Genomic DNA, 25,858 nt, shown 5'->3' with positions numbered 1-25,858 from the left:
TCTCTCACAGAGAGAGAGATGGGGGAGGGGGAAAGAGGGAAGAGGGAAAGGAAGGGAGGGGAGGGGGAAGAGAAGGGGGAGAGAAGGGTGTAGGGGGACAGAGGGGGGTGGAGAGCGAGGGAGGGGGAAGAGAGAGAATGCACAAAGGTTCATCACATAACATGAGTAGGGCAAAGATTGTCATGCCCAGAATATTTTCCAGTGGGCTCTCTCTAAACCGAAAACAGTCTTCTAATGTGAGGAATTCCTAGGAGGGCTATGAAAACCCTCGTCTTGTGACATAGCACCCCTCTGGAATGGCGCCTACTGAAAGGTTATTAAATTTTTACCTTTTCGTCAATAAAGTTCTTTATGGGACATTTTTTTTTCTGGCTGCATTTTAATGCAATGTCCCCTGCCCCAGATGGATGAGGGAGGAGACAGAAAGGCCATTTAAAACTCTGGTCTTAGAATGGCCCTATTATGCTTCTCCCTGGATCTAGTGCCACGTGGGCTCTGCTCTTTGCGGATACAGTTTTAGCTGTGGGTAGCTTTCAGGAACTGGAGAGAGATTGTAGCCTGTGGCATGGGGAGGAACATAGAAACCTCTCCTTCAGGGAGTGTGAATGTCTGCTGAGCAGAGTCCTGCGAGGTCTCCTTTTAACTGATCTGAAATCTTTGAATTCTGAATATTTCCTAGAAATTTCCCTTTCTGAATTTAAGGACCTGATTCGCTTTTTTAAGGGTTCAAATATAAAGGTGACAGTGGCAGTGAGTCCCTGGGAATGCTTGTACATCCTTCTTTGTCTTGACACTTGCAGCAAAGATGACTGGGTTCGCTGTTGGCCTTGGTGCTGACTACTTTAAGTTATGATTTTCTTCACCCTCTGGAGTGAGGACAACCCAGTTCTCTTCCATTTCAATCTCTAAAGTTACACACGTGCACAGAATCTCCCAGGCCCACTGGCCCTGCAAGGGCATATTGATGGCACTCTGCTGTCCCTAGATTGAACCAGTTGCTTAGTGGAGACCTCGGGGGAGTGGCTGGGCCAGCTCATGGCGTCAATAGAGAACTTGGCTTGAAGGTCACTGAACTTCATTCAGTTTACCAGGACCTTCTAAAGGACTAGGGATTGACATCTTGGTGAAAGTCTGGGTTTGGGACAGTGGCCCAGAAACCCTAGGGTACATCACAGTATTGAGGAAGATTGACAGGCTCTGTATTGAGCCGGAGTCAGAGGGTTCGCATTCCACCCAAGCTCCCAGGCTTTCATGACTTTCCTGGGACTGGGGAGCGCACTCTGATTGGTGGTCTATTCCAGAGTCTGCTGGGCCAAGTCTGAGCGTCAAAGGTGTTAGGGCAAGGGTGCCTTCTGTTTGGTTGCTATGGGGGATATGGATTGAAATATCTGAGTCTGCTCTCCCTAAGAGGAACATGTCTATGACTGTGGCCTATTGAGGCGACTGTGTCCTGGTTGCAGCAGGCTTCCTATAGAGGAATCTGTACCGTTCCCCACAGGCAAGGTCCACCCACCTGTGTGACGCTTATGTCCCACACAGGGAAGATTGCCGTCTTCCTTGAAGGGCCCGGTGGGCCTGGGAGATTCTGTGCGTGTGTGTGTGTGTGTGTGTGTGTGTGTGTGTGTGTGTAACTTTAGAGATCAAAATGCTTCCCTCTGAGGGTGTGATGCATAACTCCACGTGACAGAAGTGCCAGGTTGTCCTTGCCAGTCACTTCTTAGGGACTCTGACAATAGTTCCACAAGTCTCCATCTATGAGGTAGGGATTTCATAGAGTGACAAATGTCCTCTGAGTCGGAAGGGCAGGGTGAAGTGACTTTTGTGGCCCAGAGAAGGCACACCGGCTTGACCACGGACTTTCGGCGTTGTTTTGGAGGTGCCTTTAGTCATCTGTCCAGCGAATGCCACGGGAAGAATGGGCTGTGTGTAGGTGTGCGGGTGAATAACCACGGAAATTCGCAGCCCTGCGCAGCCCTTCCCGCTGCCGTGGTCGGACGCTTCTTGTTGCTTTGTGAGAATAGCAGATGGGTGGGCTGAGTGGGAGCACAGGGGCCCACGTAGGGAAGGAACATTTAGGTGAGACCAGAAAATGGCTAAGGAAAGAGAAAGCACACACTTGGCCAGGGCATTTGCAAGGGAGCTGGAGGCCCTGCTGAACCCTTAAATAAGGGCCCCTTGTGTGTGCTTGCTAGGAAAACATGCAAGGCAGGTGCTATTGGGGACATTTTGGACTGGTGGCTATCATTTTTAGAGACTTTACATAATTGGCTGAAGGACAGGCGGTGTCTGCGTGGAAGACAGAGGCTGCATAGCCAGAAACCATGGAGCTCCCAAAACAAGCCTGGCCTAGCCATCGGCCCATGTCTCTTGTCGCTTTGCTTAAGTAAGAGGGAGGGATAGCTGGGTGAGGTGTTCCAATCCATCCAACATAGAAACAAGTTGGAAACAGACCACCCAACCCCTTGCTCAACAATATAATAATACCACCACACACACTGAAAGGAACCCATTGTCCTTCTTAGGGATCTAATGCCCAGCGACAGATCTGTCTCTCCCCCCCCCCCCCATCGCTCCTCAGCCGTGTGTGTGTGTGTGTGTGTGTGTGTGTGATTATGTGTCTGCTTCACTCTTCATCTGTCTCTACACACACCTGTCTGTCTGTCTGTCTCTGCTGGAGAATGAAACCCAATGCCCCACATGCTAGGCCTTTCACTTTGATTTCCTTGGAAACTCTTCAGACCTAGATGTCAGTCTTGGGGTATGGTGAGAGAAAGTAGGCCATTCTTAATTCTGTACCAGTAAAGCAACACAAAAATGTGGCTTAGTCTGGTTTTGCTTTTGTAATCTCTAGACAACCAAGTGCTGCCTTTATCATTAGTTTGGCTCTTCGGAAAGCATCTCACTGGGAGGTGGCTTCCATGACTGGGTAGGGGGCACCCGAATTGTCTGAGAGATGTTGTAGTGCGTGCTGCCCTGTTGGGGCAAAGGGAGTCATTCTTCATATACTGCTTGTCTTCCAACCAAAGGTTCAGTGAACATACAACGCTTGCATGTGTGGAGGTCACCTCTGGTGTGGGTCACTGTCTGCAGATGGGCCGATCTGCACTTCACAGTGGAGGGCACAAGGGGCTCAGACAGGTTAAGGAATTTGCCCAGGGCAGCACAGCTAATGAGTAACAGAGCTGGTGGTCAAGGCTGATGCTTTATTTCCAAGCCAAAATTGGGGCTCCCAGCCAGTCTTCCTGCTTGAAATCAGGTGATTTTCACACGTGTGGCAGAGTGAGAGGGTGGACCCTGCAGGAGCCATTCCAGGCTAGCATCTCAACTTTGGGGTCTCCTTATATTACCAATGCGAGGGCTGCAGCTGTGCCTTCCAAATGCCATCCCTACAAATACCTTTGTCCTCTTTCTCTACTCTGAGTGAGCTCCTGAAGGCAGGTGGTGGTGCCCCAGTGCTAGACTCTGTGTACCTTGCCCATCCAATGGAATGATTAATGAACTAACTCTTTGCAGAATCGGGTCTTTAATTTTGGAAACAGAAAACCTTAAATAATTAGTGTTGATGATGAGGCCAGAGGGCAGACAGGGAGAGGGGGAGCACACAGCCTCTCCTCACTTTTATGCAGAAATTGCATTTTGCTTCAGAAGCGGGACACTTGAGTTTAGGCATTTCTGGGTGGCTAAGTCATTTCTCAGTGTGCGGATCTCACTACTTCTGCTTTATGACGTTTTCTGGGCTGAGGTTCAGATGCCCGGAGCTTCCTGCCTGGCATGTCTGAGCAGTCATGGTCCAAGGCTGAACGCCTTAGGTTTTGTCTTTGCTTTGCATCTTTTTCTTTTTCTGCTGAATGAGAAAGTGTACATCCTTTGTCTTTTCTGTATGTAATAAAATTCCAAAATCATGTCAGACCCATGCTCTCATGGAAGAGTGAGGCCACAGCACCTAGGAGGAAGCAGGGGTCAGGGGAGACTCCCTAGGGCCAACATCGATCCTTTCCAAGGGTCATTAGGAGGCACACAGCCATGTTCAGGGATGATGAGAAGCCCTGGAGCAACTGCTGGGCAACGTTTTGTCAACAGCGCGCCTAGCACGAAGATGCCCTGACTTGTACAGTGCCATCCTCACAATGGTGGAGCGAGGATTCCAGCCAGCTCTCTCCTTAGAACTAAGTGTATTGCAAACCTAACACTTCACACCTTAACCCTGATTCCAGCCCCTCCCCAGACTTCTCATCTGCAGCCAGATACGAACTGCAAAGGCCCTGAAGCCTGGATCACTAGTTGGTCAGAAACATTAGTTACGGTTATAGTTTAGCATATAATGGACTGCAAAATTTTGCTGCTGTAATTGGGGGTATACATTCGACGGTTTTATCGAATGTCAGAGCTTATTCTTCCACATAGCTGCTGGAGAGACACCCCTGGAGTGATGCTTCTCTTCCAGGACAAACACCTATTAAGCACTCAGCACACACTCTTCCTTACAGCCTATGACAGGGCCCTCGGGGCAGGCAGACAGAGCACAGCAAATGGTGAATTGCATATGAGAATTATAGTTTTATTGTCTATACAACTGAAGGTTTAACTCGGACTCCTGCCTCCATCTGAGCTGGATAAAGAAGCAATTCTCTTCATGGAAAAAAAAATAAGCACAGTACACTATTGTAATCTAAGAAACAGGCACTATTTATGTATTGGAAAGCCTTGCTCTCAATGGGGCTAACAGTCTTTTGGCCCAGAAACTACTATGTTTGCAGCTGTAGAAAGAGAGCTGTAGAAATCACAAATAATGAGATGCTAGGGCATTGGGGACAGATGGTTGTGATACCGAGGGAGGCTCCCTCTTGCAGTTGCCTGGTCAGTTCAGCAAGCACGACTCATAGGTGGGCACCATGTATTTGATGTTGATGAAGGCGTCCTCCCCTCCATAGCGCTCGAAGGCTTCCAGGGTCTCCTGGATCAGGTCACCAATGTTCTCCCTCTTCTGCTGGCTGTAGTCGATGCCATCCCCGGAGTTCACTGGTTCAGGTAAATAAACAAAGAGGCAATTATTTCCATGCAGTGTCCCCGGAGTCCCACCCCACAGGTCAGGCATTTTCCCAGAGCCTGTTTGGAGACACTGACAGGTAACACTTTGACGTTAGCTGACATTTAAGGCTGGTGGCAACTCCACAAAAATACCAAATTGCATATGATGGTGACACCATGCCTGAGATTCTAGCATCGCCAAGCTGAGGTGACACTATGAGTTTGAGGCCAGCGTGGGCTACATAAGAGCCCATCTTCTTTAAAAGGCCAACCAACCAACAGACCAGCCCATTAAACAAATGAGGAGAATAACAAAACTCAAATCCAGGGCAGAGCTGGTGAAAATTAATCTAAGATATACAAGTGTGAAGGAAGGCTTTTTGTTCACAGTACAGGCACAGCAGAGGAACGGTCTGTGGTTAGACCATGCAGATAGCCCCATGTAGCTCACAAGAGGCAGGCTGGAGAAGGACGGGCTCAGCTTAGAGCTGTGGCCCATGTCTTTGCAGCTTTGTGTACTTGGTGAGTCTTTTTCTTGAGGGTTGGGGACCACAGGGGGCTGTAGTTATTCCCAGGACTTTGCTGTGATTGCCACTGAGTGACATAAGACGGCCCATCTTAGGGTCATGGCATGCCAGGGCGCTATCGTTGCCAGTTCTGGAGCTTGCAAGTCCAGGGAGGACCTACTGCAGTTAACCCATCCTTCTGCAGCCTGCATTTGACCACTGTGCCTGCCTTGCTGGCCCATGAAGGACTTGAGTCCTAGTTGGCCTTGGCAGATCTTACAAACCTTCAGGTCTCCCACTCTGAAAATTCAGGCTGCAGCTACTCGGGGGGAAAAAGGTTCCTGGCAGTACCTAGACTGTGAGACATCTGAGGAACCCCAGTTCTGACAGAGATGCACTCCCTGTGCACCCTCCAGACTCCACCATTATCATGGTTTCTGCCTACAGAGTCATTAAAACGCTTTTTTGCTGCATCCACAGATTTCAGAGGGCTTTAGTGTCCCTGTTCCCAGAAGGGGAGACACTATTGCATTTAGAGAAGTTGCTCATATTGCCTGGTAACACAGGGGAGGGCAACAAAGTTGGGCTTCTAGGAGATAGAGGGATAAAGGGGTGAGCGAGGGCCAGAGGGTGCACAGGGCCAGGGAGCACGGCACATTCTGAAGGCATCCACCTCATAGAGGGATGGTTTACTTTGCTCATACCTCAGGGACTGCCTTCAAATGGTTACCCCGCTTAATGTAAAAAGAGTGGAGGCTGAGTTGGTATTCCAGACTCCCTATCCCCAGTTATTCAGGGACATTTCAAAAGGATCAGGAACAGTTCAGACCAGAGCAAAGACCTCACACAGCACAGACAGGGACCACTTTCATCTGATGTTTTTCCCGGAACTTCTTAGAGAAATAGGACTGTCTGAGATAATACAGAAATAATGAACTGTCATTCTGACCAGTTTGTTTGGTAAGAGTGAAGGCAGGTAGAAATACAGCAAAGTTGCAAAAAAATGGAGTCTTAAAACTGTGGCACATAACAACTTATTCTGTAAGGTGAACTTACAAAGACGTACAAGACTGTAATCAGGGGACTTTTCTCCCCATGGTGCATACCTTGTGTAATGGATTTCAGTCTATTTAAAGTTTGACTCACCGAGTGGCTGGCTATTCAAAATGTCAAACACAGGGAACATATCCATGAACATTGGTCAAAACTGTACTTATCATGTGGAGAGAATATCACCAAGAGAGAAGCAGAGTAAAGACTCTAGTCATATTTTTGAGAAAAGCATTAATATCAACAAGAAAATAAACCACAGGTAAACCCGTGTTTAAGCAATCAGACTACCATCATCATCTTCATCATTAAAGACTGGCATGGTCCACCCTCAGAAGAGGGGACTGTTAGGAGTGGCCACGCCAGGGAGAATGTGAGAACTCTGCCCATAGGAGAGGGTCCTTGAGTTGAAACTGTGAGCTGCCTGGGTTTGGCAGGGGTGGGTGTGACTACGGTTTGATGGAGGTGTGAGGGAAAAAATGGTCAGAAACAAAGAAGAGAGCCAGGCCAAGCTACAGGAGAGCGGATGCTGTGAGCTAATGTTGATGGCTAAGTGTCCTTAGGAATGAGGCCAGTATCCCAGGAGGCCACCGGGAGTGAAAAGTGTCCCAGGAGGTCTTGGGCTAATCTCTGTGTCTGTCTTCTCCCAAAGGACATTCCTTGTAAGTACCAGCCCACGATTTTTCCTACAGTTAGTGATCTTCCTCGGAGTTAGGGAGAAATAGGCAGGCTCTATTGACAGTCGAACCTGCGGCACTCCCTGCCCCACAGGTACCTGGAAAATCAAATTGGTGATGCTGGGCCGTGACAGCTTCCATACGGCTCCTTTTAGACAAAGATTCATGTATTAATCGCTGGTAAATAGCGCCTTTTGTTGTGCTCGAAAGGTCAAAGACTGAATGGGTCACAGGACAGGCACATTTTCCCACTGTGGCTGAGGGGGTTTGGGAAGCCTGCACAATGGAGAACTTAGCACACCCTGGGCTTCACCCCCTTCCAGAACGCAGCAGCGACAAGCAGCACTTTATTCCACATTCTTGCTTTTTAAAAAATATTTAGCTGTGGGAGAAGGCTCTGTGGCTTTGTTTGTTTCCAACTGTACCAACCCCAACGATGAAACAACAGAGCAGAATGAAGTCGCTTGTTCGGAAGGGAGTTGGAGTCGCACTGTTCTGTGCTTGCAGAGTGTGCGTCATGGGGGCAGACAGAGACAGAGAAGCTGAACGAAAACCGAGAGCCCGAGCCTTGCTTTGCATGTCCTGATGATGCCGGGACAGGCTAATGTCAAGCTGCGGCTGACAGGCAGGTGGGGGTGTGATCTCCATTTTGAAACATGCACTTTTCTCCGTATCTTGAGAAGCAGGAGTCGAGGTGACTCGAGCTCCCTGCTTTAAATGCAGACAATGCCACTGGGGGCAAATGTGTCTGTGAGAACAGGACACTTAAAATAACAGCAGTGTCAACCAGGTGCTTATTTACAATTGTCAGGTCTGATTAGGAGCTGATATCACTATTTAGGAAGTGGGGAGCCTACGTTCAGAAGGGTAGGGAGAGACATTGATGATGGAAAAGATACATTTTATTTATAATCACGTGAGTGGGGCTTATGTGGCGGGTGCAAGGCAGGTTTGTGCCCCATAAGAATGACATCCAAACAGCTGAAGGAGATAGACGGGCTGTTCTTAGAGATGCTGGCATGCAGGAGACAGGCAATGGCCTGACCTCCCAGAGACAGTTCCCAGCTCCAACTTATTTAAACTCCATTTAGCACTTTGGATGTCAAATCTTCTCTGATTATCTGAGAAACCTGCTTCAGCATTAAACCCATTCGAACTCCTCTCCTGTCTAATCCCTTTGAAACGGCTCCGACCCGTATGCTACTTCTTGGCCTTTTTCAGGTCACGGCAAGACGTGTATACTTCCTGTCCGCCCTCCGATGGCATCTTCCTAGTGCAGAGGCTCAGCTCATGCCCGTCACTAGGGCCCATGGCAAAGGGCAGTTACATAAGACACATTTACGTTTCACACAGATATCTGCTACTTGGTGGACACTGGCCAACAGCAGACAGAGATCATGTAGAATTTTGATAAAACATCCCCACTAGGGTTTCGATTTCTAGACTGTCAAAGCCCAGTTTCTCTTTTATTTAGTGACTACTGTTACAGAAAGGAAGGATCACAATCAGAGGTGAGAGGCGCAAAGCAGAAAGCCAGGCCAGTGTAGCTGGAGCAGCCAGGCACTTCTTCTAAGCCAGGTTTGGGATTGGCTTTGAAGCTGTGCTCCTTGGCGCTGAGCCCACCCTTGGCCTTGGTGGGATCTGCGGCTACTGTTGCAGGGTGTTCTTTGTGCACATGGAAAGCTCTGGGGGGCCCTGCAGGATGAAGGGGCGAGTGAATACATTGGGGTCCTTGCCTCTGGGGGAGCTTGCCAGCTGGGGGAGGAACTCTCTTAGGTCACTTTTCACACAGAGCAAATGGTCACCAGCACCCACGGGAACACACGTGGCTTCCGAAGCGAGCCTTACAGTCTCCTTTTGCTGCCCACTGGACATGAGCCTGGAGAGAACTCTGGCCCACTTCTTTAAGCTGGGTGCCCAAGGGACTCTTAGGTGAGAGACAGGAAGAGCAATCGAGAGTATGTGGATGGCCACCTGGCTCAGAGAACATTCCACGCAGATTTGGGATTTTCTGTTTTGGATGCTGTTTTCAGTAATACTTTTTAACGGTAAATGGAAAGACAGTCTCGGGAGCAGTCACAGCTACTGTTACTTGGAAATAAGAGCCTTATTTAAATCACAACAAATAGACAGAAAACAAATAAATGCCGGCTTCAGGTCCTTCGCTGACACAGCAAAGGATGAACTGCTGTCTCTTCCTGACGCTGACTAATAAAAGGGCCCATTTTAAGAAAGAAGAATCTGTTAACTCTGACACATCATGGCCCCAGGCTGCAGTGGCCTGGCCCTCAGGACTGACCAGGACAGGTTCACAGATGGGGGCAATGTCACCGATGAGGATGACAAGTAGGTGCCTGCCCCACCTCCACCTCTCAGCCTCACAATGGCCAAATGGTTTGGGCAATGCCTCAAATGCTCTGTAAGGGCCAGGAGAGATGAGGGGTGAGGGATTGTGAGGTGGCTCACGACAGGAGCCACCAATCCCCTGATGACATGAGATCTATAGGACAGAAAGCGAGAACTGACTTCCACAATCTGTCCTCTGACCTCCATATGCGCATGGTGTGACTTTACCTTGACACATCCCAAAACCAAAACTGAAAGTTAAAAAATAAATGTAATAAATATGCCAAAAGAAAACAAGAATGGAACACTGGAAGAGGGGACTCTGAGGATGCCTAGACTTTTGTCCCCAGTCTCTTCTTGTCCAGTTTTCTAACCTCTCCAAGTTCTGGCTTTCTGTAACTCATGGAGCTTAATAAGAAAAGAGATTGGTGTTGCCTTCCAAGTCCCTGACAGGCCTTGAAATACCTGAAGAAGTCAGCAAGTGTGCCAGGGATGCAGAGAGGGCAGACGACAGCAGTAGAGCGGGCTTTGAAGTAGAGCGCTGCTGAGCATCGTGGCTTGGTGACACCCTCCATTCCCCTCTGTCTTGCTGGTGTGTGGAAAGCAAGCTGTCACAATTAGCCATTTTGCACACAGAGCACTTGAATGTGACCTGAGGACAATCCAGATCGAAGCTTTCCCCAGTGAGGGTGTGTCCATCAATATGAAACAAAGTGCTAAAGTGCCTTTGGGCACCAAGGCTGTGGGTGCTGCTCTCAGAGGGCAGCCAGGACTCTTGTCCATTGTGGCTGGGTGAGCTTCCTGAAGTGATATGAAGTGGAATTGAAATACAGCAATAGAGAAAAATGCAATTGTTTCTGGATCAGAAAAGGCATGCCCAAGGTTCTCCATGAAATCAAAAGTCCCTGTGACCTCTCTGTATGTGGTGGCATATAACCTGTAATTCTACTCTCGGCTTAGAGGTAAAGGTAGCAGAGTTCAAGGCCAGGCTATGTATAGTGAAATCCAATAAAATAAAAGCAAAGGAGAAGACTTGCAATTTCACTATTAATTATCATCTATCTATCTATCTATCTATCCATCCATCAATCATCCATCATCTATCTATCTATCTATCTATCTATCTATCTATCCATCCATCCATCAATCAATCATCTATCATCTATCTATCTATCTATCTATCCATCCATCCATCTATCAATCAATCATCCATCATCTATCTATCTATCTATCCATCCATCCATCTATCAATCAATCATCCATCATCTATCTATCTATCTATCTATCTATCTATCTATCTATCTATCTATCCATCCATCCATCCACCCACCCACCCATCCATCCAACCATCCATCCAACCATCCAACCATCCATCCACCCACCCATCCATCCACCCACCCATCCATCCATTCACCCATCCATCCATCCACCCATCCATCCATCCACCCACCCATCCATCCAACCATCCATCCATCCACCCATCCATCCATCCACCCACCCATCCATCCAACCATCCATCCATCCACCCATCCATCCATCCGTCATCCATCCATCCATCCATCCATCCATCCATCCATCCATCCATCCATGTATTATTTATGTGTTTATTTCTTGTGGCACCAGCTGCCTTCCTCCTTACGTGGCTTGTGGTGATATCACCAGGAGACACAGTGAGCCTGGCCCTGGTGCTGGTCTTAGCAGGTAAGCTGGGCAAACTCTATTGCAAATGCCACTATTGGATATGTTTCTTTTGGACATGGAACAACTGTAGCTTTTCTGTTCCTGCCTCCTGAGTGATGCTTTGCTCCAGGCTTGCTGAATTAGCAGTCAGAAGACCGAGAAAGCCAGAATGGCAATTTCCTGTCTGTGATAACTGCTGCTTAAGCAGGTATCAGGTTTAGTGAAGTAAAACCCACATTTAAAAAAGAAATTTATTTAAATGATAACTCCCAATACTAAAAGATGCCACTAAGATACTGTAATATTTATGAGTTTAGAAAAATAGAGATTTTGAGTTATTTTTCCTTCCTTTTGAGATAAAAATCTCATTATGTTGCCTAGGTTATTATTTTTTAAAATTTTATTAATTTTCGGAAAATTTCACACAATAAATTTTGATTGAATTCAATCCCCCTTCTCTAGCTCCTCCCAGGTCTGCCTCCTCAACTACCTCCCCTACTTTGTATCCTCTTAAAAAATTTGATATATATTATCTATATTAGCCATAAGTATATTTATATATAATATATACAAATATTTATTTATATATTATACACAAAGACTATATGAAGAACATATAAATATTTCATATATAATATATAAAGAATTATATAAAGAATATATATACATATGTGTGTATGTATATATATTCTTACATGTAGGGCCATCTACCAGGAACCACACCTTAAATACTTAAAGAAAACTGACTTTCTCTCTCTCTCTCTCTCTCTCTCTCTCTCTCTCTCTCTCTGTATGTCTTTCTCTGTCTGTCTGTCTGTCTGTCTGTCTGTCTGTCTCTCTCTCTCTCTCTCACACACACACACACACACACACACACACACACACACACACACACACACACAGAGTTAGGAACAGGACTCCATGTCGACCTCCTAGCTTAGCTCCTCATGGGAGTTTGTCCATATTCATCTTATGAAGTGGGCCTTAAATCCACCCAGAGAGTGGGTGGCTAATCCCATAACGTGAGTGCCACTATCACACCAGTGGGCGTGTCCTCCCAGACCAGTCATTATTGCAGCTTGCAGGATTCACAGCTTCATAAGATTGACACTGTTTGTCTCTTCCGAAGCATGCACAGCAACTTTTGGCAGTGTGAAAAGGTGACCCTTAGAGATAAGCATTCTGGTGACTTCAGCTTGATTTCTCCATGTTTCATGACTGAAGGATATGGTGTCCCCAGTAATAGGGTCTTGCTGCCAGCAGAAACGGCCTGAATGTCTGGGGCCTGTTGGACCTCACAGAGTGAGAACTCGGGAGAGTTAACCCATTCTGGCACTGGGCTTTCTTATCTGGTAGCCAGTGCTGTCTAGTAGGGGAAGTGTCACCCCATCATAGGACTATTCCATTGGACCCCTTTTCTATTTACATGCATGTGTATTTTACGGAGCCTCACATAGTCCATCTTTTAAAAAAGTCTTTGGTGTCATTTGTTGCTCCTGTATTCCCTCCACTACCTTCCTCATTCCCCCACACTTAGTCCTCCCTCCGTGTCCCATTGCTCCATCCTCCCCTCTATACTAGTACAATCTTCTGTCTCTCTCTTGAAGACTCCGTCCCCCATGTCCCCTTAGTAATCTCCTGACCTCTATGGCTATTCCATATGGAGTAGGATTCTGTACTAGGTATGAAACACATATCTAGAGATTCAAGCTAACACCCACAGATGGGAGAAAATGAGTGACAATTGTCTTTCTGAGTCTGGGTTACTTCACTTAGAATAGCTGTTTCCAGCCCCATTCACTGACCTGAGAATTTCTTAATTTCATTTTTCTTAACATCTGAATAATATTCCGTTATCTAGGCTGTTTCTATTTCCTCATGGACATGCATAAGCAAAGTGTCACTCTACTGGGATTTAGCGAATTTTGGGAATACACCCAAGAGTTCAGCTGGATCATAAGAAAGATCTACTTCCGGCTTTTTGAGGAATGTCCACTCTGATATACAGTTTGTATTCCTATCAGCAGGGACTGTGTTTTCCCTTTTCCCACATCCTTGCCAGCATTTGCAGTTGGGGAAACAACCATTCTCAATATTAAAAGCATAACAACAAAAAACAAACAAACAACAAAACAAACAAACAAACAAACATCAACAAGAAAGCACAATAAAACTTTAAGACACTGAAAAAATGTTGTGAAGCTATCAGAAGCTGCAATAATCTCCATGCTGGTGCACTGGTAGGAGTTTTATAGTGAAAAAGATTATCTATCAAAAACAACCCACAGATTCAACTCAATCCCCATCAAAATGCAACACAAGTTTTTTACAGAAATTGAACAAATAATCTTAGATTTCATATGGAAACACAAAAGACCCAGGGCAGCGTATGCAATCCTGAGTAATAAAAATACTGCTAGAGAATATCACAGTCCTGGATTTCAAATTATGCTACACGCCTATCTGTAATGGTGATAACCGCATGGTCACTGGCCTAAGAGCGGATACAGCCACCAATGGAATAGAATTGAGGCTCCACATGTAAGTCCACATGCCTACATCCACCTGCTCATAGGAAGCCATCAATACACACTGGGGTAAAGAGAGCAGCCGTCAACAAGTGCTGCTGGTCAGACTGGATGGCTGTGTATAGAGGAATGAAACTAGATTCTTATCTCTCCCTCTGCACAGAAGTCTACTGCAAATGGATGAGGGATCCCAGCATAAGACCGATACTTGGAATCTGGCAGAGGAGAACACAGAATGTGCTTCAACTTACAGGCACAGGAAAGCACTTTCTGAACAGAACCTGGTAGCTTAGGCATACTGACAAGTGGGACCTCACCAAAGAAATCTTTGGTAAGGTTAAGGACACCATCATTCAAGCAAAGCAGCAGCCTGCAAATAGGAAAAAAATTTTCCTGGCTATACATCTATAGGTGAATAGTGTCTAGTCTAAAATATTAAAAGAAGTGAGCAAAGTAAACCTCAAGAAAACAAACAACCCAATTATAAAATAGGACATGGAACCAGAGTTCTCAAAGGATGAAATACAAGGGACTGAGAGGTATTCGTAAAAATGTTCAATATCTTTGTTGTCAGGGCAATGCCAATAAAACTACTGTGAGCGTTCATCTTATTCCAGTCAGAGAATGGCTAAGACACACACACACACACACACACACACACACACACAGACACAGACACACACCACACACATACACACACACACACCCCACACAGACACATACACACAGACACAGACACACACACACACACACACACACACACATACACACCCCACACAGACACAGACACACACAGACACACACACCACACCACACATACACACACACACCATACCACACACACACACCCACAGACACACCCCCACAGACACACACACACCACACACACCCCACACACAGACAGACACACACACCACACACATACACACACAGACACACCATACCACACATACACACACACCACACCACACATACACACACACACATACACCCCCCACACACACCACACATACACACACACACCCCACACAGACACACACACACACACACAACACCACACACACACACACACCACACACAGACACACACACACACACCACACCACACACAGACACACACACACACCACACACACACACACACACCACACCACACATACACATACACATACATACACATACACACACATACACATACACACACATACACACACACACACACACACACACACACACACACACACACTGACAAATGCAAGGCTGGTTTTGAACTTGAGGCTTGGTGATCCTCTTCCACCAGTCTTCTGAGTGCTGGGACCACAGTGGGCACACACTGCCATGCCTGACTGTTTCTTCAGTGTCAGTATGGATTCTGTTATGTGAATAGCTTCATGTGTTCTAGGATGAGGAGATTCCCTTCTCTGGAGGTTGGATAATGAATGGAGATGACTATGAGATCTGAAGGTTGGGGAAAGGAAGGTGGAAAGATGGGGAAGTGTGGAGGGCCACCCCCACATTCTCCATTGTAAGATGGCGCCGATATCCGGCAGGATGCACCTAATAAAAGGGCAATACGCAAGCGCCTAGTAAATTCCTCACTCAGGGGGACACGTATGCTGTGGTACGTCATCTGGCACGTTTGGCAGCGACCAGCCAGAGAGTGACACGTCCTAGGCGAGGATAGTTTCCTATATAAGGGATGGTCTTTCTCTCACTCGGGGTCTCCGTATTGTAAGCTTGTGCTCTCGCTCTCAAGATGCATTAAAGCTTTTCTGCAGAAGGATCCTTTGTGTCCTGCGTCATTCTTGCTGGCGAGACGTATCGTGGGACAGGGAAGTACCCAGGAAACTGGGGCAAAACTCACTTTCCCACATCAAGTAAGAGGAGTTGGCTTTGGTCAATGGTTGAGGCCAACTGCTTTTAGAAACTCTCAGAAATGTTGCCTTTCATTTTTTGTTTAACTTGTTGTTGTTGTTCTTCTCCTCCTCCTCATTATTATTATTACTATTATTACTATTATTACTATTTTTATCATTGAAGGAACTGATCTTTACCCTGTTAATAATGATTATGTGTCACCCCATTGGGAATTCTTGGTGTTTCTGTGCCAGACACCACACCCAGGCACTGTCTCTTCTACAGACTCCAAATCCTGCTGGAGACTGTACCCTGAAGGATGACTCTGTAGTGGATACTTCCAAAGTCTTGGTTTGTGGGTATGTGAGTGAAAGCTGCAACAGTTTTGCAAACACAAACTTTTAATAACCATAGCAGTTGGCATGCTGGAGATGCCCAATGGCTTAAGTCCTTCAGGCTGCTTAGATCTTGTTGACCTTAACTGAAACTCACAAGGTCTCTTTCCTCTGAAGAAGAAAGCTTTGAAGCAAACCCTGGGTGCCCAGCTGGGTGTCCCACTCTTCACCTCTTCTGTGACACTGAAGCTGGATGGCCTACTCTCTGCTTCTCCCTGACCTGGGAGCTGGGGACGAAAGCAGGAGGCTGCTGAGTCATTGCTCCAGGAGGCTCCAGGAGGCCCCTTGTGGAGGTCACTCATGGAACTGAAATCTTATGGGTGTTGGCCAACAGCCAGTTTAATACCCAAGTCTCCATCCCCTAGACAAGGGGCCTAGGTTTTCTTCTCTAAGTTCTGGAGTAGGGGAGGAGGCACTGGGCCCAAGGAACATAATCTAGGATAAAATTCCTCAGTAACGGGATGTAGGGGAAATCTGGGAGGAGTATGGGTATGGGGAAGCACAACCAGCATATATGGTATGAAAAATATTTCAATTAAAATAAAAGTCTCTGTAACTTAGCAGCTATTTACCTTGACCTTAGTCATGGTCTCTGTGTAAGAAAGGGACGAGCCTCCAGCCTCTCAACTTGCTACCCCTCTTTAGAATATCTCAGTATAGCTGTTCACTGGTGCTGCGAAAGGACAGCTCCCACCGTCACAGCAGCATACATTTCTTCAAAGCAATTCACAAATGCCAGCAACACCAAGTTCAGTTTTGAGTCAAGTTCTAGGAAAACTTGAAGGGAACAAATGTTTACCAAATTAATTCTAGTCAGGCAAGAGAACACTGTCAGAATTAAAATTATTTGTTGACACAACATCAAATGTTATCCAGGTCCTTGACTTCAAGGTCCATAAGGCTTATTACTCCTTAGTAGCGCATAGCTGTTGTTTCACATGTCCAGTTGAAAATGATTTGGTCAAGACAACAACAACAACAACAGCAAATTGTAGAGTCTTCATTGATTAATGAGTTTCAATTTGGATGCCCATACTGAGAAAAATAATAGGTGAATTTACTAGTTTGTCCCTATCTGGAATAAACATACCAATAGCGTCTATAGCCAGTGAAAGGGGCAGAGTTCACCTTTGAGGTGAGAACTGATCTCTTTCTGTATTTGGGCATCAGGAAGGATGCACAGCATTACACACTCTCTACATCTGCTCCCCACTTGCTGCCTCAGGGCGGAGTCACATCAGCAAGAGCAGTGTCCCTTAGGCAGCTTAGGTCTGGGACCATATCGCTTTTCTCCAAGGAAAAGAGAAGCCATGTGTGGGCAGTTTAGATGATCAAGCACAGTGACGTAAGCCGCGGGTGACAGTGTGGTACTGAAAGGGAGGGACAGAGCAGCACCCTGATACATGTGAGAAAGATGACAGGAGGGTTTGCAAGAGGGTCTGGGTGCCACTTGTCACCACAGGAGGGCTGTGAGCGTGCAGAACACTGCCTTCCCAGTACTTCGGGGTGTCAGCCCCACACAGTAGGCTCCTTGACCCCAGGGAGGTCCCAGGTGCGAGCGTGCCAGCCGGCACTGGACTCAGTGCAGCTGGCTTGTCCACGGCCTCTCTCATGGCACCAGCACACCTGGGCCTCATGCCTGTGAGAGGGGGGTCTTGCTCTCCTTACTTCATCATAAGGGGTTCAATGACTTTTTTCCAGAGCTGAGGATCCCTGGTAAGTGCGTGGGGAATTGTAGGCTCAGTTTTACATTTGATCTTCTCATCCTTGTGAGGACTTATGAGGGTTTGTGTGTCTTAGTTATGGCCTACAGATGAAGGACACCTGGGCTTTTGGTGTGGATGGGAGAGATTATTGCTGTTCAGCAGAAGCCTAACTAGAGGACCCGGTGGGTAGCCGGGAACTAGGAACCTGCAAGGAGCTGCCCGACCTTTCAATAGCTTTCGAAGCAAACACAGAAGGCCAAAGCAAAGCCACAGGGGTTGGAGAACTTTCTGAATCAACGTCTTCATGAAGATGGGGAGGCTATGGTATCCCAGTGAGACACCCAGCGGGAACCCCATGCCATGTGTAACCCTTGGGTGGAAGGAGCATGACCAACCACTGAACAATCCGTCCTTTTCCAAAGGGAAAAATGAGATCATCCCAGTGACTTTGTTAGCAGCCTTTGCTCCAGAAAGCAGAAAACATTAGATCCGTATGGAGCTTGTAATTAATATTTTAAGTTTTGTTTGATTAAATTTCTCTTGGAGATACTTTGTTATTTCTAGTCATCTTGATAAAAACTAAGACAAATGAATTGTTTGGAAGGACTTACAGGAGGCTGCTAAAAAGCTATGTAAAGTTGCTGGGATAATTTTAGCTGCTTTTGGATTGACACTGGGGATGGTCTAGGTGAGCCTGCATGTCGGAAGTTAGTTAGTACCGCCTTCCGTTTCTACACAACACCACAACACAGCCACCACTTTTTGTTTTCTGTAACTGAGACCTTCTAAAGGATGTTATCCTCAGACCCAGTAGTAGTCTGAGTTCTCCATACACATGGTATGGTCCTTAGAACTTTCACCTAGGGCTGGACAAATAGCTTAGTTGGTAAAGTACATCCTTTCAAGCATGAGGACCAAAGCCCTCCCCATCCCCCATCTCTGCCCCATCCAGAACCCATGCAAAAGAGCCAGGTGTGGTGGCACGCTCTTGGGGAGATAGAGATGGGTGGATCTCTGAGGCTCACCAGCAAGCTGAGCCTGCTTTGTGAGCCCCAGGCCTGTGGAGATGCTTTCTCTAAAAGAGTAAAAGCAAAAAAGTAGACGGCACCTCAGGAATAAAACTGGGTGGTTGCCCTTGGGTTTCCATGTGTGTGTGTGAACACGTGTGCACCCACATGTGCACACACAGACAAATACATGTAGAAAAGCTTTCATCTACATAATGAGCTCAGCTCCCGAGTGATCTTGTACCCAGTATAATGGTGCAGTGTGAGGAATCTGCCAGGTGACAGCCTGCCTCTAGGGCACAAAGCCCAGAGCTAAAGACTTGTATGAGGTGATGCACAGTTTGCTCTACTTTTAAAAATTAAATAGATGCACCCGGTGATTGTGCTGGCATGAAGAAGCCATGTTGTGCTGCTCCGGCCATTCTATGGGTTGGGCTATGTGGTTTGCATCTTAGCTTGCCTGAAGGATCTACTCTTTGAAAGTTCTGAGATGAATTTATGAGTACAGAATTTGAATAGATTTCCAAGCCATTAGTCAGAAATTTTATAGAGTGGGAATAGTTCTCATCAAATGAGCTCAATTAATGCAAAAAATTATATATTTAGTGAACAAATCAAAGCAATCTACTGTGCTAAACTGAGCTAAGTGCTGTGAGCAGGACAGAGCTAACACCCTCTAGCCGTTCCTAAGTGTCTCAGTTAAAAATAACCTTGAATTATCTTTCAAAGCTCTGGCGGTCAACTTTTATCAGCTTCTACATTGGTGAGTTAAATGTGGCAAGGGACATTCACCAAGGGTCTCAAGGCAGAAGCCTGGGCTTGCATAACAACGGTCTCACAAGGGTCCAGAGCTTTGCCGAGTCCAATCAAAATTCTTTGAGGACGTGTGTGTGTGTGTGTGTGTGTGTGTGTGTGTGTGTGTGTGCGCACACACAGACACACACACACAGACACACACACACAGAGAGAGAGAGAGAGAGAGAGAGAGAGAGAGAGAGAGAGAGAGAGATTCTGACTGTAGAGGAAAATTAATATGTGACCATTTAATTTGCCACAGCAAAATTGGATTTGCACAAGAATGGACACCAGAACTTGTTGGAAGCACGATAAGTAGAACATGCTGATGCTTGAGACTTTTGAATAAAGAGTGTTTGTTTGCCCGAGTTACATTTTTATCTCCTGAAATTCTTGAGTTTAGCATACCCGGTTGCTTTTTTTTTTTTTCCCTGAATCAGGACTCTGTCCAGATGAGTGGGGATAAAGACAGCACATGAAAACAAAATGATAGTTTGGGGGATGGTCAAGAGGACGCAGGCAGACTTGTTGACCCTGCAAAGCCTGCTACCAATTTGCTCTGACAGCAATAGCCTTGATACCATACCCAAAGGACGGAGGCAAGGATAAGTAAGAGTCTGAATGTTGTGTCTCTAGTGTTATAAAAACTCACTGACACATGTTGGTTGTTACAATTGCACATACACTGCTACTCCTATATTCCGGCAGATTATCCACAATTAACACTCCTCTTGGATGGGCAGGGAGAGACCCCAGTGAGCACCATGTAGTCTACATTTTCTCCTAGTATTTGATAAAAAAGGCTCATCCCACAACTTCAGGGGGGTTCAGTGATGTTAAAACATGGTAGTGGGACCTCTGGGTCATGATTGAGTCCAGAGTAGTGGGGTCAGTTTGACCTCAGACATGTGTCCTACGGGATACACTGTCACTGAGCTGCAGTTTTCTGCAGCCCAGGTAGTCATGGCTCCTGGCTGTAGGAAGGACTTCATGTGTCAACAGTTTCTAGCTTAAGCTTATTCTTACCAATTTCACCTTCCTCCTCCAGACCCTTGGCAGTCCTGGTGTCTAAGGGAATGTTTGTGTTTTCCCACCTGTGGCAGGATTGGATAGATGAAGGCCGATAGTTCTGTCTTGTGTCACCACTAACTCTTGACTTTTCGAATCTCGGGAACATACTTTGCTATTGTTATTTTCTCTATTGCTGGTTCAGTGTGAAAGTTGTAGTTCTAGCGAATCAGTGGGAAAATGTGGGGTTTGTTTCGTCATGATCATGATGTGGGGGGGTCTCAGGCTGTTTGGATATTATCTTGTGGCATTCCTGTGAGGCTTAATGCTTGCCAGACAATTCCCCTTATTATTGTTTTGAGGAGAGATAGCTAAGTGGTAGTTAATATTCATACTTAAGTCTAATTTTATATAAGACAATGAGATGGGTTGGGGGAGAGGGACCTTGGCTGATGCAGACAAGAGGGAGGGATGTCCAGGTGGAAAGGGTATGAGCTTGAGTCTCTGTCTAATCTCTAGGATGAGGTCAACCTGGGAAGATCTCACCGCTTCCTATAATACAGTTAAGATCTCTGCCTGTGGCTGTCTATACGGATCGATACTTTGACCTGGGAGTCCGAACGAATTCTTCCTCCACACCTAGATTCACTTGCAGAGCAGGCTGATGGCTCTGAGGATTCTGGACTGAACCAGTCCTGGCAGATGAGCACCGCATCTGGGCAGTTATTATGTCTCATGACCTGTTGATGCAGCCTGTGTCGGCGTGTGCATGCTTTATAATATGAAGGTGTGCTCAGAGATACAAATTGTCTAGGAGTCACGCCCCTGACCTGGGGGAAGCAGGAGCTGAAGTCAAGGAGTCAGAGAGAAGAGACAGCAGAGTAGATGTTGGAAGCTGAACTTGGATGGGGTCGGAGTTGAGGCTGACCAGTCATTAGCTGGGGAGACTAAAGCCTGCTATCTATCTTCTAGCAAGGAACAGTGCAGACAGCTGTAACACAAGCCTTCACATAAATCCATGCCAACGACCTTAGCCTTAGCGTGACCTCTGGTGGGAACAGACTTCAGCTGGTGTCCTTTTAAAGCATCCATAGGCACAGCTGGCTGTACAATGATTTGTTTGGAGGTCTGGCAATGAATGTGCTCACAACCGTAGTGCTGACAGGGTCTGGTGGGGCTGTATGAAGCAAGGCTTTGCAGCAGGGAGACACATGGAGAGTAGATTCCAAAGTTCAGAATAAGTTACAAGGCATTCAGAATTTCTGATTGATGCAGGGAGGTCAGAATCGAAGTCAGATCAATAACTGATATGGCCATTCAATGAACTAAGGCGAACATAATTATTTAGATGGAGGGGCCATTTGGTACAAGAGCTCTTCGGTTCAGAATCATCTCTCCTTTCATTCTCTATATTTCCTTGTATGCGGTTAGAACCTGCTAGCAAATGCGTGATAAACTGAGATAAAGCAGGCCATTTACAGACCCGTGTGAAACATGCCCCTGCTGCCAGGTCTAATTACTAGGCTATCTGAGCGATTGTGGTACAATAAAGTGGGGGGAAAACCACCTGCAGGCTGCTGTGTCACCACCTGACCAAGCCGCTACCCTAAAAATGGAGTCTGTCAAGGAACCATCCATTCATCCTCCTGCAGGCTACAGAATGGGGGCCCCAAACAAGCTCGACACAAAAGCGGATGGAGAATAGAACTACTCAAGCCCTTAAGCACCTCTAAGCCCTCTCACAATTGTTTTCTGCGAGAGGGAGCTCAATCAGCGCAGTTTTAATCAGTTCTACTGTTCTTTGAAAGCACCCGATGGATCTAGGATGACGAATTAGAAGCTCCCTGGTACAGTAGACTGTGGCATCTGAGTTTCCTGTAGGGTAGAGGTGGAATACCCGGCCTCTACAGGGATCCTCCTGTCTCAGTGGGTTACAGTTGGAAAGGAAGGTTCCAGAGCTCTGACAGGTGCTGTTTGGTGGAGGGCTACAGGCTGTGAGGAAGAGGATGAGACTAAGGCACTGAGGGTCAGTGTCCTGCTCAGATGAAGAGAGGGTGGTGGAGGGAGAGGGAAAGGGAGAGAGTGGAGGCAGAGACAGAAAGATAGAGAGAAAAAGAAAACACTGCTGGGCTTTGTTGAGCAAACCGTTATGATTGGCAGAAAGTTCAGGATACATAGCAACAGGCATGTACATCTCAGGGGCCTGAACTGATCTCTGGGAAGAGAAGGCATCAGGCATGAGTCTTAGAGACTTCATTATGTCTGTGGGGCTGGCAGTGAAGACAGTGATGACAAAGACACCAGCCATGGTCTCTCTCACAGGAACCTGAGTTCGAGCGCTGGTTGTGGGCAAGAAGTGTGACTGAGCACATAACTGGAGCTGGCTGCCATTCACTGCAGAGGGTTACTACAAGTCAGCACTGGGGCCCTCACAAGTGGCCGCTATGAAGACGAGCTACCACTGGTTTGAAGCGTGACAGCTGCTGGGAAGCTACTCCCCTCTGTCCTGATAAGGTTGATCTAGGAAGCTTGCACTCATTACCGTTCCAAGCAGACCCACTCTGCAGATGGGCAACTGTCAGAGGCGGAGTTGGACCAAGGGCTCCGAGGTGAGGTTCCTGTGTCTCTTGGGTCCATTCCCAGGGAGCCCAAGGTTAGTGTGGCATGCAAGCTCTTTCCAACAGATGCTACGTCACTGTGTACATTGCTACATCTACCTGGACCCACGGCATTCTTCCTTCTGTACTCCAGAAGGAATGAGACGGAGAGAAAGCAAAACCAAACTAGAAAATGAAGCCATTGAAAGGGGAATGCTAGTCGTTTTTTAGGTTTGTTTGCTGTAAAAATATGCACATGCCCTACAGTAATTACAGAGGTTCATATTGCTTTATATTGAATTGAATGGTGCAGCCTATACTCAACCATTTTCGACTAATAAATCTGACCTAAACTTTAATTCTTACTATGTATTGGGCACTGTGTTAAGCATCTACATGCATTTTCCTATTTAGTCTCTCTCTTTCTCTCTTAAACAAGACATATCCAAGCATGGGGCATGAGGTTCTAACCCTTTTAGAAGGGTTAGCTATTTTTTTGATTTATTTTTAAACTGTGTGTGCCTGTGTGTGCACGCACTCTTGTGCACACATGAGAGTATAGGTGCCTATATGGGGAGCAGAGTTGTGGGCTACCCTGGAGCTGGAGTTACAGGCAGCTGTGAGCTGCCTCACATGGGTGTTGGCAAGAAAATGTGTTCTCTTTGTGGCAGAGCCATCTCTCCTGCACCATTAATTTTAATTCTAATTTATCCCCCACAGGTTCCCCCAGGGCAGAAGCTACTTCTGCCTTGCAGACAAGGAGTGTCAAGAAGGGAATGTCAAGTCTGACCAGCGAGTACAAAATGTGACTTGCCATATGCAACGACTAATTCTTTAGGGGTGTTTTAACTCCTTATGAGTGTTTTACCCATTTGGTCCTCATGCATACTCATGATGATATATGAAGATAACATAAATTATATGATGGTAGGGATACCATTTCAGGGACAGCAAGGTAGTTGCGAGGGTAAGAGGCACTTGCTGTTAAGCCTAATGACCTGGCATTGACCCCTGTGACCCAGTGGTAGAAGGAGAGAAGTGGACTCTTGTCATGCCCTGCCGAAGATGTACACGCACACACATACAGGATACATTTAAAAAGTAACCTAAAAATTTTAACTTAATAACTTTTTCCTCTTTGACCAGACATCTTATTCAACCACATGGTAATTTGAGTCCTAACTGTCATCCTATGAATCACATTTGGCTTCTGACTTATCTATGAAGTTAATTACCAATTAATAACTATTGCTGTGACCTGGGGTCACTGTTAATTGAAATGTCAAAATAGGAATGACTATTACGAAATTTATTGCAAAAGAATAAAAAATATTACATCTGTTCCTTAAAGAAATTTCTTTATGTACCAGTGCTCCCCAGTGGTTTTCTTTTGGCTTGAGTTACTGTTTTACACTTGAATAAAGCCAAAGCTGACACCGACAGCCCCACTTTCACTGACTGATTCGAATATAAATTTTGTGGCTTTTTTGGTAATATTCCTTGCTCTTACACAAAAAATATTTGTTTCTAGGTACCATTGAGTCTAAGTCTACAGATTCCCGAACCCAACCATAATATGCTTTTTAATGGTTTTATAAAATATTTCCGTAGGGGATACAGGATAATATTATGGTGACATAATTTGTTTTACTGTGTGCAATTTCATATAAACATATATAAAGCAATATTATAGCAGATTAACTTTCTTAGATGAGATTAAATTCTCATTAATATATTTTTAATGTTTTATGAAAATATTTTAATACTAGGAAGTACAATTTCTTCATCTATTTTCTTCCAATTGCATTTTTTTTAGATCATTTTCATTAAGATGAGTTTGGTTTCCTAACCCAAATTTTTTTTCTTAAAGAAATAATTGGGTCATTTTCTGTAAGGGCTGTTGGAGGTCTTGGACTAGACGGAGTCTCAGCAAAAAAGGAAGCTAGGGTTGAGCGTGAAGACGGAGAGGGAGCTAGGTGATATGGATCCATCCGGGCTGAGACTAAAATGTTGTGAGTCATGGTTTTCATCTACTTGTCTTTTACGTTTATGTTAGCAATGTATCTTTCTCTAGACTAAAAGCGTGTAAGAGTGTAGCGCTGTAACCTGTGTCCGCTAAAGGCCCCGTATTCAAGTGAGTGGTGTTGAATAGTCAAGGTCTCTCATGGTGAGGGGACCTGGGTGTTATCTTGTGGATAACAGATCTGCTTGACTTTTAATTTTTTTTAAAATTTTATTTATATGAGCACATTATAGCTGTTTTCAGACACACCAGAAGAGGGCATCAGATCTCATTACAGATGGTTGTGAGCCACCATGTGGTTGCTGGGAAATTGAACTCAGGACTTCTGGAAAGCAGCCAGTGCTCTTAACCTCTGAGCCATCTCTTCAGCCCGACTTTTAATTCTTTAAGTGAAAGTTACAACTTTTTAGTCAAAAGTCCTACTCATCTCATGGGTCAGGACTCAGGGCCATGGATTGCCAGATTGCCAAGTCATGTCTCCATGAAACCTGGTGGAATGGCTAATAGCACTGGAGGCATCTGTGTTGGGAGGTAGAGTTGCTGTGGCTGGCGACCATTGCATCAGAAGCAGTGTGCTAAGCTGAAAGTTACTGCTGTGTAGATGGCTGCCTTCTGGGCCTTCTGGGCCTTCTGGGAAGCTAGTCATCTGTTTGTTTA

The 25,858-nt window shown here is 46.0% G+C and overlaps 1 protein-coding gene and 1 long non-coding RNA gene across 6 annotated transcripts in view; one reads left to right on the top strand and one right to left on the bottom strand.

The window, feature by feature from the left end:
* Positions 1-24,521, top strand: part of LOC120100098 (uncharacterized) — a 75,735-nt gene extending 51,214 nt beyond the window's left edge. For all 4 annotated transcript variants that reach the window (XR_005499825.2, XR_010059176.1, XR_005499827.2 and 1 more), the window contains 2 exons: positions 22,904-23,190; positions 23,899-24,521. This is a non-coding gene — a long non-coding RNA (uncharacterized LOC120100098). The remainder of the gene's footprint in view (positions 1-22,903; positions 23,191-23,898) is intronic.
* The window catches only part of Pacrg (parkin coregulated), a 422,883-nt gene continuing 401,562 nt past the window's right edge, over positions 4,538-25,858 (bottom strand). For both annotated transcript variants that reach the window (NM_001389238.1, XM_039086904.2), the window contains one exon: positions 4,538-5,019. In NM_001389238.1, the coding sequence (NP_001376167.1) occupies positions 4,859-5,019 (161 nt within the window). In that variant the 3' untranslated portion in view covers positions 4,538-4,858. The remainder of the gene's footprint in view (positions 5,020-25,858) is intronic.

Source organism: Rattus norvegicus, chromosome 1 (genome assembly GCF_036323735.1).
Source record: "Rattus norvegicus strain BN/NHsdMcwi chromosome 1, GRCr8, whole genome shotgun sequence".
NCBI classification, from domain to species: domain Eukaryota; kingdom Metazoa; phylum Chordata; class Mammalia; order Rodentia; family Muridae; genus Rattus; species Rattus norvegicus.
The sequence above is the reverse complement of the archived record's forward strand: the minus strand, read 5'-3'. Positions and strand labels throughout refer to the sequence as shown.